The 16535-nt window shown below is 49.6% G+C and overlaps 1 protein-coding gene across 5 annotated transcripts in view; it reads right to left on the bottom strand.

Annotated features, from left to right (window-relative positions):
• The window catches only part of LOC125148618 (mediator of RNA polymerase II transcription subunit 15), a 69802-nt gene that overhangs the window by 8759 nt on the left and 44508 nt on the right, over positions 1–16535 (bottom strand). For 4 of the 5 annotated variants that reach the window (XM_047826623.1, XM_047826625.1, XM_047826627.1 and 1 more), the window contains 3 exons: positions 11262–11509; positions 9825–10151; positions 8620–8745 (listed from right to left, as the gene is read on the bottom strand). In XM_047826623.1, coding sequence (XP_047682579.1) covers positions 8620–8745; positions 9825–10151; positions 11262–11509 — 701 coding nt within the window. Of the gene's footprint in view, positions 1–4174; positions 4300–8619; positions 8746–9824; positions 10152–11261; positions 11510–16535 lie in introns of all 5 variants that reach the window. The other variant, XM_047826628.1, reaches the window with a different exon arrangement.

The raw sequence follows: 16535 nt of genomic DNA, 5'->3' as shown, positions 1-16535 counted from the left end.
CCATGGAGCCACTGACTGCACACAGCTCCCCTGGGCATTACAGTCCACAAAACACAGGGAAGAGAGGCCTGCCCAGGCCCGGGGCACAAGCTCAGTGCTTCTGTTTCCTCTCCTGAGCCTGTCTCTGTGTCCAGCTTCAGGCTCCCCACATCCACACTCCAGGCTGCCATAGGAAACCCCTAGGCTCCCTATATCCAATCCAGATCTCTTTGCATCTGACAACTCCTCTGGAAAAATACCCAATTCAGTTGGCAGCATATTCCCCTTCCCAGGCCTTTAGGCCTTGCAGGTTAGCTCAAGGCTCCCAGGCCTCCTAAATCCCCTGGACACACCCAGGATGAGGGGCTATGCAAAGGCCTCCGTCAAGAAAGAAATGGCCTAGCAGGGCGCCTGGGTGGCTCAGTCAGGTATCTGACTTCAGTCAGGTATGATCTCACAGTCCGTGAGTTTGAGCCCCATGTTGGGCTCTGTACTGACAGCTCAGAGCCTGGAGCCTACTTGGATTCTGTGTCTCCTTCTCTCTGCCCCTCCCCCTACTTGCGCGCGCTCTCTCTCTCTCTCTCTCTCTCTCTCAAAAATGAATAAATGTTAAAAAAAAATTTTAAGAAAGAAAGAGAGAGAGAGGAAGGAAGGAAGGAAGGAAAGAAGGAAGGAAGGGAGGGAGGGAGGGAGGAAAGAAATGGCCTAGCAAGGTGGCTAATGAGATAGAACCCCCCGGTCTTCAGGTTTACATCTGGTCTAGCCAGCTTCTGGGGCAGAGGGGAGCAAGATGGCTGTGTCCCATTAATGACGTATCAAGTCCTCCAGAAGGGAAAACTACTGACCCAGCTCTGCGTCTTCCCTCCCTAGGCACGTTCTGCAAGAGGCACAGGTATGTCTGTCACAGCAGCTAGCACACGCCATTGGACACTAGTGCTGCACCTGCTCGGGGAGGGAGCTCTGAGTGCCTGCCTGCTGTCACATGCATGTCACACATGGTAAGTGAGAGTTCAGAGGGAAGTGACTTGCTCAAGGTCACATGACTAGTGGAGGAGTCCAGGCATCTCAGCATCATCTACTTTCCTAGGGAGCAAGGAAAAGTATCTGGGAAGGGACCCTGCACAATGTCCCAAAGGGAGTAGAAAGGGAAGGCAGGGTTCAAGCAGAGGGGACACAGCCAGAGCACAGGTGGGCGGCAGGGCCAGGTTACTGGGCTGCAGGGCAGAAAGACTGGTTTGGGGAGCTATGTGCTATGAAATAACCTGTGGAGAGGCTGGTGGCACCATATACTCTAACCCTCCTGGGACCACCCCTGCCCACTGGACATCCCTGGAACTGCCCCATACTCCTGGCCCCTGTACATGACATATCCCCAGGAGTCACTCTACAGGGTAAAGAGGAATATGGACTCCACTATGGCGCCATCTGCTTACATTGCCAGGGACCCCCAAGTACCCCCTGGACTCCTGTGCTGGGCACGTCGTCCAGCATGTGTCCAGCACAGAATCCAGCTTTGTCATTGTTGTCAGCATCATGAAGTGCTCCCCTACAATATGAAGATGCAGTCAAGGGACACAGTGCAGGGTTGGGGGGCAAAGAAGAGGCTGAGATGAGAGAGCCCTGTCTCCTGAAGGGCTGACAGAAGAACAGACTTTCTATTCTGCCTGTTTTCCTGAACCCAATTTGTTGCCGCAAGGAAAGAATAAACCAGATAGGCACTGTGCACACTGTCTGGTCTGAAGGTCCAGACACTGAAGGTCCAGTGGCATGTGGGCAGGTACTAGGGCTTGGGGGGGTGCAGCTGCCTGGTCTTCAAGGTCTGAAGGTGCTGGTGGCTACTGAGGGCTCAGTTGGGGTGCCTGCTGGATGGCAGGGTTGGCTTCTGGCTACATTGTAATGATGCATTTCTGGAATAAACTAGCTTTTCTCAGGAGGGACTAGATTGGGAGGGCACAGACACAAAAACAGCTGCACACCGATTCTGGAGCCAGGTCTGTGGCAGGCCAAATGCCCACGGTGTGTCTGCCACTGTTGCAGGGGTGGAAGAAGGAGGTTGGGGGAGTGGGTTTGAGCCTGCAAGCCAGGACCCTGCTGAGAGGCCAGGGTGGGAAGAGGGAAGGATGCGGAGCCTGGGCTGAGAATTTAATTTGAGCGTCTTGGGTCTGTTTTGCAGGTGGCAGTGGCTCCTCCAGCTTCAAGCAGTGTTAGAGGGCCAGACAGAAGTGGACACCTACCACTGCTGAAGGGGTGACTACAAGGACTTCTTCTAAATGCGTGAACTGAGACCCACTGCAGTGAGAACGAACAAGTCCATACACAGAAGTAATTCAAGGCCTGGCATATACCACATACTCAAAATGTTAGGGATTTTATTGGTCTTACAAAAGTCAGCCCTGCATGTTGATGCCAAGGTCATTTCCCCACACCCAACAACCCAACCTGTCAACCCAATGGAGGCTGAGAGGCTGCGGGAAAGGAAAACAAGCAGCTCTAGGTCAAAGAGCTGAGAATCAAAGGAACCAGGATGGGAGACACTCAATAGTGGCATGTGGGCAGGTACTAGGGCTTGGGGGCTGCAGGTGCCTGATGCTCCAAGGGATGGAGCCCCGAGCCAAGAGTCATGTGGAGGACCCTATGCAGCATTGGGTCGCAAGGAGCTGTGCCCGGGCTCTGCCCTGCCCAGCCCTCTGTGCCACCTAGGTTACAGGCCTACTTTCCTGCCCCACAACTTCTGTTCCTCTAGCAAGCTCTGTCATAAGGCCTTTTTACCAGCAGATTCCAGCTACTTCTGCCTCCTGTTATGCAACAACTACCAAATGGGAGGCCGATGCCAAAGAACTCACACTGTCAATGAGCAATTGCTACTGGCACACCTGGGGTGACTCATAGGGGTCAGGAGGCAGGAAGAGCGACGATAGACCATGCTGCCAAATGGCAAGGCCATGGTCTCAGGAAAGCTCGTGCCATTGTTTCTGTGGCATGTGGCAGTATGGTACAGGGCCTAAGGTCAGACAGACGATGGCAGTGCCCTGCACAGACTACCTCCCTCACTTGCAGCAATGGCAGTGTCTGCACACGCGCCGTCAGGGAAGGGCAGGATTGTCTGCTAGGATTAGAGATGCATCTATCTGCCTTACGACAGAAACGGAATCTTACAGTTTTGGCAAGTCTGAAGTTTTCACAGCAAACCCACTAAGATGGAAAGCCCGTAAGATGAGGGAACCTCCTTACCATTTTATTCTCAGAATCTCAGAACAGGGCCTGGCCCACGGAATGCATATCGCGACAATTTGTTAAACAAACAAATACACCATGGAAGAGTTCCACATGTCATACAGTAATGGAGAGCCAGGAATTCATATCTCTGAAAACGTGTGATGTACACAGAAGTCTTTATATACCTAGAAAGGAACGTGTGTAGTAAATTCTACACTCCACACAGGAAATTCTAGAACAGCACAGTCCTACAGAACTTTCCACAAGCTTGACTTGATCTACAATCTGTGCTGTCCAGTATAATAGCCACCGGCTTCCCCATGGTGCCACCAGGCACTTGATATGTAACTGAATTTCAACTTAAGGAACTGGAGTTTTACTTTAATGTAATTTTTACTTTATGCAAATTTTTACTTTATGTACACTTACTTATGTAAATGTAAAGTTTTACTTTAATCTAATTTTTATTAGTTTAAATGTAAATACGTACATATGGCTGGTGACTATCCGCACAGCTCAAGAAAGCAAAACTATCTGCTTAGCTTCAGTTTTGTTACCACAAAAAGAGGCACTACCATAACCATCTAAAACACTAAATTTCTTCATTTCTTTTTTGTTAAGTAAACTCTATCCCCAATGTGGGGCTCGAATTCACGATCCTGAGATCAAGAGTCACATGCTCCACCGACTGAGCCAGCAGGGCACCCCTAAAACCTTAAACTTTAACGTAAGAAAATTAGCTCCCATCTTCTCCACCAAATGAAAATACCAGAGCTACCCAAAGTATTGAAATGCAAATAAACACAGGTGTTTACTCCTATGTCCTCTAGAAACAGAAGCTGGGCTTGGTTCATGTGAGCTTGGTTAGGCACTTCCAGGACCACAGCAAAGGAAGTCACTGACGATTACAATGTGCCTCACAAAGGTACTCACAGGGCCCTGAGCTTTCCGGGGGCCCTGGGCACTGCCCCATAAATACCTGTGCTGAGAGGGCTGTCCACCCAAAGCGGTAGAACTTGAATGGACGGCAGCTGAGGTGGTGGTGGTGAATGGGAACTGGGCTCTTACTTCCCTCACACCTTGGGCCAAGGCTGCAGTGATCATCTTGAGGTCAGAGGGATAACAGACAAGGTGATTGCAACAAACACAGTGCATGGGTGGGTGGAAAGGGGCGTGCAGCCTGAGACAGGAGTGCCCACTGGGCTGTGGGGGTTGAGGGCAGCCTGGCCTACGTGTTCAAGCTCACAGCATGGAGGCCTGTGTTGGCATCGCAAATCCAGGGAACCTCCATGAATGCTGCCTCCACACCTCTCTGTCTTGTTGGCCATACTCCTTCAACAACTTTTGATCTGCTGACGGGCCTGCAGAGCCCTCAAGGCCAGACCTCTTGGACAGGGTGGTGGTTCTGGGAGACCAGGTTTCAGGGACAGACTTTGAAGGGGACACTCCAGCAAAATTGCTATGAGGAGAAGTCAACTGTCATTAAAACAGAAGAGTCCATATAAGCCAGCTCACAGCACCTTTCCTTCTTAGGAGCATGTTGCCTGATCACAATGCCTCTGAAGGCCTAAGCGCAAATCACCCTCCTCTCCTCAAGCCTCTGGGCAGCTTCTGGGAACTGGTTTCCTTCTGTAACTACACTCACAGCGAGGTGGGCAAGGGAAGCCTGGCACTCCACAACTCTCGGATACACCTCTACAGTGATGCAGGTCAGGTCTGTCCTAAACATACAAGATGACTGCAGACTCCAGAGCTTCCAGCATGCTCTGGGACTGCTCTCCTCATTCACATATACTTCTGGAAGCATAAAGAAGGCAGGCTGAGAACTGCTGTGGGTCTGGGCCTGGCTTGTGCCGATGGGAACCTGGTGTTCTCCTGAGTCCTGGCCACCCTCGCTCTTGGTCCCTGGAGAGCAGAGCCTGTATGCACTCACAAGTGTTAAGATGAAACCAAACTAAAACAGCACGACCACATTCAGAAAGGTAGCAGAACTGATCCGTGAACAACCAAAACCTCTTCTGCAGGCTTGTGAGCTGGTCCCTGAGATCAGGGCAGCATGGATAGCCAGCCATTCAATCCCTACGAAAGGTATGCCAGGGATGGGGCTCTGAAGCTGGAGGAAGGTCTGCTTTTCCAAGACGCCTCTGGCATCACATGTGTGTCCCACACTCACACCCACTGGCCACCATGCAGCAGGCATGACCCAAGCAGTGGCAGATACGAACCTGTTGGGCTAGGGGGCAGATGCTCCTACAGCCATACGACAAAGAACTCACCAGGGTAGGAGGCCAGGAAGCCACTCTCCTAGAGTCTGCCAAAACTTGGACAGAGTCCCAAAGAGCCCACCAGTCCATCAGACACAAAGTGGGACGCTGGCAGGGTGTGCGTGCACTCACAGGGTGAGGGAAGAGGAAGAAAGGCCTTGAGAAGTCCCGTGGTACGAGAGAGGTGGAAACTTTTTTTCAGGAAGAAACAAGTGATAAGGAATGAAAAGCTTAAATCTAATCTGCTACTGTTTTTCTTGTGACTGAGAACTCCTGAGAGGGAAAGTTCGTTTTCTTTTAACCACAAATCCCAGTGGAAAACCCATCGGAAGTGTTTACCAGCAACTCCTCCCATTCCTGTGAGCAAGTACGTTCATTATCTCCTGACACATATCTACCCAGAAAGGAATTCAAACTCCACGCAAACTATAGGCCTGCTCCCCTCCAGGGTCACTGGGCAGTAGGGCCTGGAAAGAGGAGACAGGTCCAAGCAGTTCAATAAGGCTCAGTGTGAGATCATCGTACAGCAGCAGGGTTACATGCACGCACATCCAGGAAGTGTGCCTTTGAGGACAATTCTTTGCAACCTGAGAACTGTAGTTAAATTTCTGTATACTGGGGTGCCTGGGTGGCTCAGTCAGTTAAGCTTCCGACTTTGGTTCAGGTCATGATCTCGTGGTTCCTGAGTTCAAGACTCGCCTCGGGCTCTGGGCTGACAGTTCAGAGCCTGGGGCCTGCTTCGGATTCTGTGTCTCCCTCTTTCTTTGCCCCTCCCCTGCTCGTGTGCTGTCTCTCTCTCTCTCTCTCTCTCTCTCTCTCTCAAAAATAAATTAACATTTAAAAAAATCTGAAAAAAATAAAAAGTAAAAAGTAAATAAAAACATTTAAAAAATAAATAAAATAGGGGCGCCTGGGTGGCGCAGTCGGTTAAGCGTCCGACTTCAGCCAGGTCACGATCTCGCGGTCCGTGAGTTCGAGCCCCGCGTCGGGCTCTGGGCTGATGGCTCAGAGCCTGGAGCCTGTTTCCGATTCTGTGTCTCCCTCTCTCTCTGCCCCTCCCCCGTTCATGCTCTGTCTCTCTCTGTCCCAAAAATAAATAAAAAAACATTGAAAAATAAATAAATAAATAAAATAAAATAAAACAAAACACAAGGTTAAAAGACAAAAGCCTAGGGATTTTTAGAAGTGGGAGACACATTCTGTTCTGGATTTATGTACAGTCACAGAAAAAGGTTAGGGGAGAAAGGGAAGTTAATAAATCCCACTATGGGTGACAATGATATCACCTTTCATTTACACAAGTAATGTCAGAAAAAACCGAACCTGATGTATAAGGCTCAGGGCTTACCAATTTTCCTGAAACACCAACTACCACACTTCGCCCCAAGTAAAGAGTCTCAGCCATCCATCAGGGCCACAGCACTGGCGAGTGCCACAGGACATCTCTTTTCTGCTCTGAGAGGGCGGACTTGAGAGACAGGAATGGAGGACTGTGTGCTCAGGCTCCCAAAGCCAGCACTTCTTTCACAGAACCACACATCAGGACACACATTATCAGTAACAGCAAAAAACTGGAAATAATCTCAAGGTCCAAAAACAAGATGGCAATTAAGGACAGCAGGATATGTTTATAATAAGCATTCATGTATGTACGTACACATATACATCACACAGCATAAAATAACATTAACTGAGGATTTTTTTTTTTTTTTTTTTTTTTTTGAGAGAGAGAGAGAGCAAGTGGGGAAGATCTGATCTGTGATGCGTGGGAGGGAGGTGGACACCACTCCTGATAAATTTGAAGGCACGTGCCTCATAAAAGCAAACCCACCCATAAACACTCAAGCAATGACCCCTTCCTCCTCCCCAGCTATCAGTGTCACAATCTTCCCAGTGTCCCCACTGAAAAAGAAGAGTCCTGGGCCTACTTTAGTTGTGCCTTAGCAGCCCTCTGCACTCCAATGAGGGGGAAAGAAAGTTAAGTATCAAGGTTACTCTATGGGTGACTGAACCCACAGTCAAGCTCTCACGCTGGCTGGGCTGGGTCCTCCCCAAGCAGAAGCAGAGAGGAGAGTAACCAGCAGAAGAACAGCCCTATCCACGGGCTCAGTGCAGGGTATTGAGTGCAGAGAACACATCTGCTTTAGGTCTTAGCTCCGTGCAAACACCTCAGGTCCCTCCACTCGCACACTTCTCAGGCAGCTTCCCATGGACTGGAGCAACATGGCTGAGACCAGACAGGACCCAGTTTGAGCCTCCCTCACAGTGAGATGTCATCAGACACTGACAGAACACGCAGCATCCCAGAAGTGCTCAACATGTGGTGCTGTGCACCTGACAGGGAGCTTGGCTGACTTGCTGGTAATGAGCAGGATAGGAGCACAGCAGGGGCAGCGGTGTGGCACCCCAGCTCAGGGCAGCACCTGGGCAGGTGGCACTTCACCTAACAGGTCTGTTCTATCTAAAGCCAATACTCTCTTCTGAGCCAGTGTTCCCACTGCCAGGTGGAGACAGAACCAAAGCCCCAGACTAGATGCCTCTTCTCCCTGGCACCAGCAGGATGGGGGATCTGTGGAAAATCATGAGGCCCAATCTCCAACCCCAAACACCATTAAGAATCTGGCCTCTACCAGGAAAGGCTGGGCAAGGCCTACTCCATCCCATCAACATCCAAAACACAGAGGGTGGGCATAAAGGGCCTCAGCTACACTTCTCAGCGCAGGGGGCAAGCACTGGGAAAGTGCTGGGCAAGGGGCTGCAGCACAAGCCCATGCAGTCCACTAGAGCCAGGCGCCACCATACTTGTGCTCTTCCGTGTCCAGAATGCTAGTGCACACCTGCCACCAGCCCTGCACTCCAAGCTGAGGAGAGGTTGAGGCCACAATGCTACCCTCTCCAATGTGTGTTCTCAGAGGAGGAGGGAAGGGGGAAGATGAAGGGTGTCTGAAGAGAGGTGGGGGGAATCCGGTAACACCAAGCCAGGCTGGCCACCTTGAAGACCCTGTGGGCTGGCTCCTAGACTGCCCATGATCCAAACAACCAGGACCCTCACTGTAGAGTGCCTGAAATCCAGCTCCATGCACAGGTGGACATGCACCTGCCAGTGCCTACAGAAGCCCCTGGCCCCAAAGGCCCTCACCTGGGTTCCAAAAGCCCTCACCTGCACTCCGGAACCCACTATCTGGGAAGCCTGAGCTGTTGGCACTGCTGTCTGCTGCTGCACCTGGGGCTGCACCTGCTGCACCTGTTGCACCTGCGGCTGCTGCACCACCATTGGAGCGCGGACCTGAGGGAGGAAGGGAGAATGCGATTTGGAGCCATCCGGGGCACGTGGTGGAGCACCTACTACGTTGGTGGGAGCTTTGAATCTTGCAGCTTATCATGAGAAGGGATGGGATTGTCACGACTTCACTGGCTGTGGTATCACCTCACTGGCTTTACCTTATCCCATAGCTGATTAGAAATGTCCCACACCAGTCTGGCTCTGAGCCAAGCCCCACCTCCTCTGACTATGAGAAGCATGGCCCTCCGACTGGGATGTCACCATACAGCCACCACTACCATTTACTGCTGCAAGCAAAGCGATGACTCCCAAGGCCAAGTGCACAGCCCAGCCTGCTTGACTTCTGGGCCAAGCATGCTGATGGTCTACAAGAGCCCCACCTATGAAACCAGGGGCTAGTCCCCAGGTGACAAGTGTGACCATACTTTGTTCCTCAAGATCCTCCCCAGCTTCCAGCTTGGCCCTGTGGGTCTCCTATCTGCCCGCCACTCAGTTCAACATGGCCCATCCCTTTCCACTCAATAAGTGAAAAACAGAAAAGGCCATGAAAACGAGTAAGCAAAAAAAAAAAAAAACTATTAAAATGGCCCCTTGACACAGCTCCGCCTGACTTGATGATAATACTGTGTCCTCCATGTCAATGTCACCAACTAGATATGCTTTGTACAGAGATGCACAATAAGACTGACAATTACATGATTTCCTATTAATCCCCTTCCTCAAAAATCTGGTAATGACAGGGATCTTCACTCAAAACGTAATTCTAAGCAGTTAGCAAACCCACAGTGAATGCTCAATGAGGCCGCACACCCTCTCGCACAGTGAGAATATGCGTGCTGCTGTCCACCTGATCACCCAGTCTTAGAATGCCATGGCCACTGTGAAATCAGCCATACTACTTGGAAGAAAACTCTCGCCCAGCAGAGGCAGTGCCTCCGTGCAGGGTACAGCAGCTCTTGGAATGCATTCCCCCCTTGCCAAGCTGGATGCGGGAGCCAGCATGGGGCCTTCCCCACCTATGTCCAAAGAAGCCCCAGAAACAGCTGCCGGCCACATGCCCACCAAAGGCCACGGGTACTCACAAGTTTCAGCTGTGGCTGGGCATACAGCATCTGTCCAGGGAGGGCCGGAGCCTGTGACACCAAAGGCTGGGTCTGTGACTGCGCCTGGAGCTGTGATGGCTGGTTCTGAGCAACTGGTGGCTGCTGGGGCTGTGGCGGCTGGTGGTGCTGTGGGTGGTGCATCGGCTGCAGCTGCTGGGGCAGGGTCTGGGAAGGGGGAGGCTGGGGCTGCTGCATTGGTGGCTGCTGTAGTGGCGGCTGGGCCTGCAAAGCTTGCTGCTGCTGCTGCTGTTGCTGCTGCTGCAGCTGCAGCTGTGCCATCCGCTGTAGCTGCTGCTGCTGCTGTATCTATGGGCAGAATAAGCAGTACTCGGTCGGTTATCCCATCTGCCTCTGGGCCCTGTGTCAGCCTTGCCCCCAGGAAGCCTGCCTGGGCTGCTCTCACAGGACACCGAGGACATACCCAAGTGTGTGCCTGTGCCCTGGTCACCAGACACCAGCTGCACCTGAGCCTAAGAGAACGAAGGTTCAAGGGAAGTATCCAGAGGGTTTAGGAAGGGTAACAGAGGTGTGGCCCCATCGAAGCTGGGATAAATGCTCAGGTGGCTGCAAATCCCTGAGGCCTCTCCAGTGATGCTTGTCTGGTCACTAGAGTGGGAAACTGTACAAGCCTTGGGAAGATGGCCAGTGTATGCTTTTCAGGATGAGGAGAAAAAGTGAGGCTGAGGGAAAAGTTGGCTCCGGGGAAGGGGGCCTCCAAGACCCAGGAGGGTGGCCACTGGGAAATGGAGGCAGCAAGCCAAGGCCTGGGGAGGATGGGAAAGTGGAGAGATCCGCTCAGGCCTTCCCTCCCTCAACCAAGAGCAGACCTGACGTTAGATGCTTAATACGTCTAGATGCTGCCTGCCAACAACGGGAGGAAGAAAACAGTTTCTTTATAAGCAAGGCTTCTAATGTGACACTGCCACCCCCCCCGCCCCCCGCAGAGAAATGAAGCTCGATTAGAGCTGCGTCCAGGCACCAAAACACTCAAGAGACAAAACAGGAGGCATGCAAGTACTCAAAAGAAACACGCTCACAGGACGGCTCAGGCATTCCTGCATTGTGGAGTGTTCTTCTCACTTCTTGCTTCAGTTAACTCTTACATGAATCGCTTGCACCCAGAAGCCTCCACAGATCTAGCCCTCCACCCCCGGCACGCAGTAGGCCCGCGGCCAGACGCCAAGCCCAACAGAGAGGACCTCCTTGTGCGATCCCGGCACCCTCCTAACAAGTTGGGGCCTATCCCTCCTCCCTGCTCCAGGCCCTGCGGGGAGCCCCCAGACAGAGGAGGAAGCCCGGGCACCAGGCATCAGAAGGATCTGCAGCTGCCTCTGGGCCCCCGCACCCAGCACTGTGGCTGGCGCACATCCAGGGCTCAAGGACCACGGGAAGAGGCTGAGCACGGGCACCTAGTACCTGCTGCTGGTTTTGATGATGCAGTTTAATCAGGTGTTGCTGCTGCTGCTGCTGGAGCTGCTGCTGCTGCTGCTGTACCACCGCCTGGAACTGCTGCTGCATGGCATTCTGCTGGGCCTGGAACTGCTGCTGTTGCTGTTGCTGCTGCTGCTGCTGCTGCTGTTGCTGCTGCTGCTGCAGCGCCACCTGCTGCTGCTGGAACTGCTGCTGCTGCTGCTGCAGCGCCACCTGCTGGAGCTGCAGCTGGGCTGGAGGCAGAGTGGTGAATCAGGCGGGGCACGCGGGGGAGGCCAGGGCGGGGGAGGCCAGAGCAGAGGCCGCTGTTATCACAGCTCTGCGGACAGGGAGGGCGGGGAGACGGCCCGCTGCGCCCACAGCCGCTGGAGCTGAACACTCCATTTGGGAAAGACAGACAGATGTGACGGGCAGCATTTGTGTTGATTACGGACCTTCTTAGGAATTTCTGTACAATAATAGAGGAAAGAAAAGGGCCAACAAGCCCAGCCTCTGGCAACCACTGAGCTACTTTCTGTCTCTATGGAGGTGCCTATTCTGGACATTTCTTATCAATGGAATCTCACAGTATGTGATCTTTTGTGACTGGATTCTTTTGTTGAGGGTAATATTTACAAGGTTCACCCATGTTGCATGAGTGTTTCATTTCTTTTTATTGCCAAATAGTATTCCACGGTATGGATTTCCTACATGTTGTTTATCCACCAGCTGATAGGCATTGCTTCTGCCTTTTGGTGGTTATGAGTCATGCTGATATGAACAAACATCTACAAGATTTTCTGTGGTGCAGTTTCTTTTAGGGAGATGAAAATGTTCTAAAATGGACTGTGGTGATGGTTGCACAACTCTGTGAATATACTTAAAGATCACTGAGTATTGCACTTTAGATGGGTGCACCATAAATATGTGAATTATATATCAATGAAGTTTTCTTTTTTTTTTTTAATGTTTATTTTTGAGAGACAGTGCAGTGCAGGCGGGGTAGTGGCAGAAAGAAGGAGACAGAGGATCTGACGCAGGCTCTGCACTAAAAGCAGAGAGCCCGATGCAGGGCTTGAACTACAAAAGGTGAGTTCATGACCCAAGCCGAAGTTGGATGCTTAACCGACTGAGCCACCCAGGCACCCCAATGAAGTTGTTATTTAAAAAATAAATAAATAGAAATAATCCAGAGAGACCCTTTGTATGCTTTGCCCAGTTTCCCTGATGGTACCATTTTGGAAAATTATAACATAACACAATCAGGATGCATTTTCATTTGTGTGGGTATGTACGTTAAATTCTACACAATTTCCTCACCAGGATAGAGTCAGTCACCATCGAAGTCAAGATACTGAACAGTTCCAACACCACAGGGATCCCTTGTGATGCCACCCCCTTCAGCACCCCTGGCAACCACCAAGGTGTCCTCTATTTCTAATATTCTGTCATTTCAAAAATGTTATGTAAGTGGGGGCTATACAGGATAACTGGCTTTTTCATTCAACATAATTCCCCGAAGATCATCCTGGATGTAACGAATATCATTACTGCTTTCCTTTTTACTGCCAAGTCGTATTCCATGGTATACCTATCTCTGTTCAACCATTCATACCATAAAGGACATTTGGGAGTGACTGCTACCATGTACATTTGTGTACAGGTTTTTGCGGGAAGGTAAGTTTTCACGTCTCTGGGATAGATGCCCAAGAGCGTGACCGCAGAGTTGTAGGTTTAATTTTTATTGTTAATCTTTTTAAGTTTATTTACCTATTTTGAGAGAAAGAGTGGGGGAGAGGCAGAGAGTGAGGGAGAGAGAATCCCAAGCAGGCTCCACCCTGCCAGTACGGAGCCCAACGCAGGGCTTGGTCTCCCGAATTGTGAGATCATGACCTGAGCTGAAACCAAGAGTCAGACGCTCAACCGACTGAGCCACCTAAGACACCCCTGTACATTTAACTTTTAAAGAAGCTATATCATTTTACATCCCCACTAGCAATGTATGAGTGATCCAGTTTCTTCTCATCCTTGCCAGCATTTCAGAGTGTTATTTTAGCCATTTTACTGGTATACAATTTTTTTAATCTTTTTGTTATAACTTTTTTTTTTTAAAAGATGTATTTAAGTAATGTCTCGGTCCAACGGTGGGACTCAAACTCGTGACCCTGAGATCAAGATGTGCATGCTACACTGACTGAGCTAGCCGGGTGCCCCCACAGATGTCCAATTCTTTTTGGTTTGATGTATATCCAGCAATACTGTGGGAGTGTAGAGTGAGGCTTGCTTTATGGTTTATTCTTACAGCTGTACCACTGCCTTTCATTTACATTCAATCTCACATTTCCTATCTTTCAGCAGGAAAGTTTTGTCCATTCACATTTATTGTGATCACTTGTATTTCTCAACTTATTTGTGTCTGTCTTCCCTTTTTTAAGCTTCTTTCCCTCTATTTTTGTTTTCCAGATTTACTGAAGTATAACTGACAAAGTTTTTTTCCTTTTCTGAAATATATACATTTTCAAAGATTTTTTTTTAATGTTTATTTATTTTTGAGACAGAGAGAGACAGAGCATGAACGGGGGAGGGTCAGAGAGGGAGACACAGAATCTGAAACAGGCTCCACGCTCTGAGCTGTCAGCACAGAGCCCGACGCGGGGCTCGAACTCACGGACCGCGAGATCATGACCTGAGCCGAAGTCGGCCGCTTAACCGACTGAGCTACCCAGGCGCCCCTCAAAGATTTTATTTTTTATTTTTTTTTTAAAAATTTTTTTTTTCAACGTTTATTTATTTTTGGGACAGAGAGAGGCAGAGCATGAACGGGGGAGGGGCAGAGAGAGAGGGAGACACAGAATCGGAAACTAGCTCCAGGCTCTGAGCCATCAGCCCAGAGCCTGACGCGGGGCTCGAACTCCCGGACCGCGAGATCATGACCTGGCTGAAGTCGGACGCTTAACCGACTGCGCCACCCAGGCGCCCCAAAGATTTTATTTTTAAGTAATCTCTGCACCCAATGCTGGGCTTGAACCCACAACCCCAAGATTAAGAGTCACATGCTCCACCAACTGAGCCAGCCAGGCAGCCCCTGAATTATATTTTTGTTGGATGGTTGGAGCTGAATTTTACATGTTGTTTGGATTTTTACTTTTTTCTTACTCAATTTTTTCCCACTGGTTTGGAATGTACAAACTATGTATACTGTTTCAGCAACTCCTTTTTTTTTTCTTTTTTAAAAAAAGTTTATTTATTTTGAGACAGAGAGTGTGGGGAAGAGGCATAGAGAGAGGGAGAGAGAGAATCGCAAGCAGGCTCCATGCTGTCAGCACAGAGTCTGATGTGGGGCTTGATCTCATGAACTATGAGATCATGACCTGAGCTGAAATCAAGAGCTGGATGCTAAACCAACAGAGCCACCACGGTGCCCCTCTTTTTCCTTTTTTTCAAGCAATTATTTTTTCAATTTCATCAGGCATACTTAACTTACCATACTTAACTCCAAACTTAAAATTTATCCGTATTTTTAACTTCTTTCCCAAATACAAGAACCTTAGAACCCTGCTTGGGATTTTCTCTTTCTCCCTCTCTCTCCCTCCCCACCTCCCCTGCATGCACACCAGCTCTTTCTCTCTCTCTCAAAAACAAAACAAAATTCTCTCTCCCTCTGCCCCTCTCCCCTACTCGTGAGCGCTCTCTCGCACGTGCGCTCTCTCTCTCTCTTTCTCAAAAGTAAAATAAAAGTAGGTTTCACAGGTACTGATAGACCTGGTATTTATCCTCAATACACCTCCTGACTTCCATTTAGTATGGTCCTTGTTTATCTTTTTACACCCACACAGCACACTTCTATTAAGAAGCAGAACAGAGATGCCTGGGTGGCTTAGTCAATTAAACATTTGACTCTGGATCTCAGCTCAGATCTTGATCTTAGGGTTGTGAGTTTAAACCCTGTGTTGGGCTCCATGCTGGACGTGAAGCCTACTTTAAAAAAGGGGGCAGGGGGAGGCAGGCCAGAATAATGACTAGAGGTACAGCCTCTGAGCCGGACTGCCTGGACTCAAATACCAACTCTGTCACTGCTCTGTGCCTCAGTTTCCTTAGCTGTGGAAAAGAGACAATAATAGTACCTACACTGAACGAAGAATTAAAAATCTGTTCTAGGTAAAACCCTCAAAACAGTGCTTGGAATGCAGCAAGTCTGTATGGAGTTAGCTGGAAGCATTATTTTAGAGAGGTGATTTTGTTTACACCAAGGATTCTCAACCTTGTTCCTCCCGACATTTTGGGATAGACAATTCTATGTTGTGGGGGGCTGTCCTCCGCACGAGAGGTTTAACAGCATTTGTAGCCTCTATGCTACATGGTAGGAGTGCGCCCGCAGTTATGACATCCAAAATGTCTCCAAACATTGCCAAATAGCCTCCAGGGTACAAAACGGATGAGAATCACTGGTTTAGATTCACACACGCTTGCTACCTTATATGAAAAAAAAGTCTGTTCTCCCATTTTACACTTGGCATCACAAGAAAGATGGTATGAGAGTTAAGAGGAAATGGTGAACAAATAAAAAACCTTTCAGTGAAGGTCTCTTGAGCTTTGTTTATCTAAAATGTCTGCTTCCCCCCAGTCATTGGGAGTTTTGCTGGCATACAACTGTGGTCAGCAGCTCTATCCCCAGGGCTCTAACAACTTCCTACTTTCTTCATGACACCATCACCAAGTGCTCTGAGTCTACGTCTTGTTCCTTTCTAGAAACTGGCTATTTCTAACATACTCTTCTGGCCTATGGTGTTTGTGGCTTTCCCCAAGCAGGTTAAGGCATGGATGCCTTATTTAACCTGCATAGGACTGCAGGACTTTTCCAGCTACCATCTCTCCTCATATACTGGTTGGCTTCTGTTCTCTCTCCATCTGGTCCTTTTATTAGTTGTTAAACTCTGATTTTATCCTCTGCATTTCTTACCCTCCTATTTTCTTAGTACTTTTTAAATGTTTATTTATTTTTAAGATAGAAAGAGGAGACAGAGGATCTGAAGTGGCTAAAGTCAGGCACTCAACCGACGGAGGAACCCAGGTGCCCCACACCATCCTATTTTCTTTCTTTCTTTCTTTCTTTCTTTCTTTCTTTCTTTCTTTCTTTCTTTCTTTTAACGTTTATTTATTTTTGAGACAGAGAGAGACAGAGCATGAACGGGGGAGGGGCAGAGAGAGAGGGAGACACAGAATCGGAAACAGGCTCCAGGCTCAGAGCCATCAGCCCAGAGCCCGACGTGGGGCTCGAAC

This window comes from Prionailurus viverrinus, chromosome D3 (assembly GCF_022837055.1).
Source record: "Prionailurus viverrinus isolate Anna chromosome D3, UM_Priviv_1.0, whole genome shotgun sequence".
Taxonomy (NCBI): domain Eukaryota; kingdom Metazoa; phylum Chordata; class Mammalia; order Carnivora; family Felidae; genus Prionailurus; species Prionailurus viverrinus.
The sequence above is the reverse complement of the archived record's forward strand: the minus strand, read 5'-3'. Positions and strand labels throughout refer to the sequence as shown.